Source organism: Myotis brandtii, unplaced genomic scaffold (genome assembly GCF_000412655.1).
Source record: "Myotis brandtii unplaced genomic scaffold, ASM41265v1 scaffold1956, whole genome shotgun sequence".
Classification (NCBI taxonomy): Eukaryota; Metazoa; Chordata; class Mammalia; order Chiroptera; family Vespertilionidae; genus Myotis; species Myotis brandtii.
In genome coordinates, this window is record NW_005357294.1 from 145,900 (window position 1) to 149,970 (window position 4,071).

The 4,071-nt window shown below is 65.2% G+C and overlaps 1 protein-coding gene across 1 annotated transcript in view; it reads right to left on the reverse strand.

Annotated features, from left to right (window-relative positions):
* The window catches only part of FAM83H (family with sequence similarity 83, member H), an 11,581-nt gene that overhangs the window by 3,511 nt on the left and 3,999 nt on the right, over positions 1–4,071 (reverse strand). The window contains exons 2-4 of the mRNA XM_005865071.2: positions 1,176–1,637; positions 302–466; positions 81–205 (exon numbers count right to left, since the gene is read on the reverse strand). Of these exons, the coding sequence (XP_005865133.1) occupies positions 81–205; positions 302–466; positions 1,176–1,637 (752 nt within the window). The remainder of the gene's footprint in view (positions 1–80; positions 206–301; positions 467–1,175; positions 1,638–4,071) is intronic.

Genomic DNA, 4,071 nt, shown 5'->3' on the forward strand with positions numbered 1-4,071 from the left:
CTGCAGAGACGCAGGAGGGGCAGCCGGGCTGGGACGGGCTACGGGAGGAGCCCCGGTGGGGAGGGGCCGGGGCTGCGCACCTGTAGCTCCCGCTCATCACCACGGCGCAATCCACCAGGAGGAACTTCTCCTTCACGTGGCCCTTGAAGGACTTGCCCGTGCGGCAGTAGTAGGTGGGGCCGGCCACAGTGCGCACCCGCAGGAACTGGGGAGGAGAGGCGTCAGGTATCGGCGGCGGGCCCTTCCCTCCTTCCTGGCGCCCTCCACCCCCCCACGCCCCCCCACCTCCCGCGCCACTCACGTCCACGTTGTGCAGGTTGACGCGGCACTTGTCCGCGGTGTCCAGAAAGTGCTGCGCGTTCATCTCGTCCAGGAGAATGTAGACGGGGACGCGGCGCGCGGCGGCCTCCAGCACTTCGCTGAGGAGGTCCACGTCGGTGAACATGTCCATCACCACGGCCACCACCTGTGGGGCGGGCCAAGGACCAAGGGCAGAACCCTCTGCTGTCCCCACCGTTCTCCAACCAAGCCCAGGGGCCTCTGAATCACCCACAAACTGCAAAACCGCCACTGGCCATCCCAGGGGCGAGGGGTCCCGTCGGGAATGGGGTCAGGAGGGCTGTCAGAGGGGGCGTAGGGCTGCTGGTCAGGTGGGTGGCCCGTGATGGAGCCCTAGGCAGGCACAGGGCCTGCATCTGCTGGGGGTGGCTGCTCCCTCCGGGGCAGAGCAGGTGAGTGAAACCCTCGTAGTCCCACCCGCCCCAAGACGTCTGGACTGCCCTGACCCTTAGGCCGCGGGCAGAGGATGGTCTTTAGCATCTGATCTGCTGCCTGTCTCCGTGGTGTAACAGGTCCCTTTGCTGTGGACCAACTGCCTGGTGAGGGTAGGAGCCCTCAGCTGGGTCACGGGCAGGGTAGAGACCATTGTATGACAGTAAGTCCAGGCCCAGAGAGGACTCAACATCCCTGAGCTCCTGAGCACTGGCCATCACCACGGACAAGCAAACCGAGGCAGAGAGGCAGCCTGCGGCCTGGGGCAAGCCAGCCCTGGGTGACCCTAGAGGTGGCCAGGGCACCCTCACTGCAGCTGCCCCCCCCCCCACCCTCTGGAGCTGCATGCTTCAGGTCCAGCTCAGGCCGTCCTGCCCGCTGCCCGCTGCCCCAGGCCAGCGCACCTGCTGGGCAGAGCGGATCATCCTCCGAGCCTCATCCTTGATGCTGGGGCTGTCGGGGGGCGGTGGCTGCACCAGTGTGGTGACCTCCGTGCCCTGGAAGCCGAAGGTCAGGGGCCAGCCCAGGTCCAGCTCAGGCACCGCCTGGTCTGAGTTCATGGGCCAGTAGGTGCCCGAGGAGCCGTCCATGTCCACGTTGGGAGGGCTGCCTTCGGGGGGCTCCGGGGAAACATACTGTGGGGGCCGCAGGTGGCGGCTCACGTGGTCCAGTTCCTCAGGACACAGGAAGGCGGGGGCCCCCTCGGACGCCAGGAAGTGGCTGTAGGCCTCGGGCCCGCCCTCCGCCAGCGCGTCCACTGCCAGGCGGTAGTACTCTTTGTAGTGCGGTGGCAGGTACCCTGGTGCCAGGGGGTTGTCTCCCTGGGAGGAGCTCTGGGAACGACGGGCCATGTTGAGGCCGGGGGCCTGGGGGGAGGGGCAGGAAGACGTTACCAGGGCTGGGGCACCGGGCCCACTGCCCACCCCCCTGCCCGCAGTGTCTAAGGGCCGGCAGGGACCTGGGCTGGGTTGGCGTTCGCCCAGGCCTGGAGGCCTTCCGGGCACCCCAGACCCTAGGACAGTGATGGCGAACCTATGACACGCATGTCAGAGGTGACACGCGAACTCATTTTTTTGGTTGATTTTTCTTTGTTAAATGGCATTTAAATATATAAAATAAATATCAAGAATATAAGTCTTTGTTTTACTATTGCTGCAAATATCAAAAAATTTCTGTATGTGACACAGCACCAGAGTTAAGTTAGGGTTTTTCAAAATGCTGACATGCCGAGCTCAGAAGGTTCGCCCCTGGTCTAGGATGTGCCCCAGCTGGGGGACGGCAGAGGAGCCAGCAGCCTGGGCCTTGCTCCCCCAGGACCAGGACCCAGGGAGAGCCCGGGGCCCAGACTCCAGGCGGGACTCTGGGTGCACAACGCCCCCCCCCCCGCCCGCCCCCCTCAGGGTCACTTCATAGCCTCGTGGCCCCACACTCCTGCCTGGTGCTCCCTCCCACCGTAACAGTAATGGGCTATGCCTGTCGGTATAAAGTAAACATAATGCAGTCGGGTTTATGATGATGGGCATGTTTCTCTCCTGATTCTATGACAACGCTGTTTTGTGGGTCCCTGGTCCTGTGCAGAGGAGACAAGCCGAGTGGCCCACACCCCAGGCCACGTCCCTCCCTCCGCTTTCCTGTGCAGCTGCCAGGGTTGGCCAGAGAGCACACGGGGCCCAGGCGAGCTCAGCACAGAGCTGTCCCATTTGTCCAGCCAGGGGGGGTTAGGCTACACTCCCCACCCCCCCACAGCCCTACTTCACAGATCTGCAGCCTCCTCAGCCCATGAGCTGAGTCCTGGCCCGGCCCAGCCCGTCTGTCACCCCCCTGCTCCCGCTTCCTTCAGGATGGGGTCGGAGCCCTGTGCTGTGACCGTCAGGCTGTCTGTCCTGGGCTCGAATGAGCCTCCAACCACACCGCTCGCCCCAACCTCACTGCCTCCATGGCCCTGCCCGGCCCCCATGCCTGCTGCTCCTGCCCAGCTCCAGCCTTGGACGTTGTGGTGGCCGGGGCAGCGGTTCTGCTAGTCGCCCGCAGCGCGCCCTCCCCACACGCAGCTGGGTGAGGTGGATGGCGGGGTCGGGGGCCAGCAGGAGACACTTGCCTGACAATGTGGGGGTCAGGGCTCTGTGTACAATGACCTGGGAGTCTCTCGGTCCACTTCCCCTGGGGCGGGAGGTGAAGGAGCCCGTGTGTCCTTCAGGCATCGGCAGAGCTGCTGCCGGCCCTCTGACAGCCCCGCTGGACAGCGGTGGCCATGCCGCCCTCACGGCACCAGAACCAGACTGAGGAGGCCACAGGGGTCCTACTGTGCCAGGGCCCCCTGTCCCACCGCAGCAGGGGGGTCTCTATCTGACCACAGTGTGGGGGGGTCTCTATCTGACCACAGTTTGGGGGGGCCTCACTATCTGACCACATTGTGGGGGGGCCTCACTATCTGACCACAGTGTGGGGGGGTCTCTATCTGACCAGTTTGGGGGGCACTGTAGTGTGTGGCTGGTACACAGGGTCAGCCTGACCCTGCAGGGCTTGGTGGCACGGTCCCTGTTGGGGTGACACTAGGAGAGGGACTGACCCTCTGGCTTCACTGGGAGGGGACACAGCACAGACTGTCCAGGCGTGTGCAGTGGGGTTGGGGGTCGCATGGGGGTCAAGAACCTTCCATCAGGTAGGACTGGGGGGGAGGCGGCCCTGCTCGGCCTCAGCAGGACCCCGACCTCAGGGACCTGCTCCTTTGCTGGTTTCCTTTCTGGGGTCCGCACACCCCTGAACTGGGAACGGAAGGGAGCCATTCCCCAGCCGGAAATGAACCCCAACCGCGTGGCTCCCCACACACCTGCCTCCCGACGCCCGCCCTCCGGGAGGGAGGGGTTCTTTCCCACTCGGCCCATGACTCAGCAAGAATCAGCTCGGGGCTGACCTCTGACCTCTGACACGGCCTGGCAGTGTCCAGGGTCCCCGGGATCGGTGGACTCCGGTCAGGTGACCGTGACATCCCCCAACCCCCCGCAGCAGGAGGGAGGGCGGAAACCCTGGGCCTGGTATGGAGGGGGGCAGGAGGAGGGTCCCCGGGAAGGATTGGGGGGCAGGAGGGTCCCCGGGAAGGATTGGGGGGCAGGAGGAGCCCAGAGGTGGCTGGGACAGGGGTTCCCGAGGATGGGCTCGCCGACTGCAAGTCAAAGTGGTGTCGGTTTGCAGTTTTCGGGGTGCTCGCCGCAGGAAGTCAGTGCACCCCATGGAGTTAGCGGCCACCCGCCGGGGCCTGGGCGCGGCCCATTTACCACCCGCCGGGGCCTGGGCGCCAGA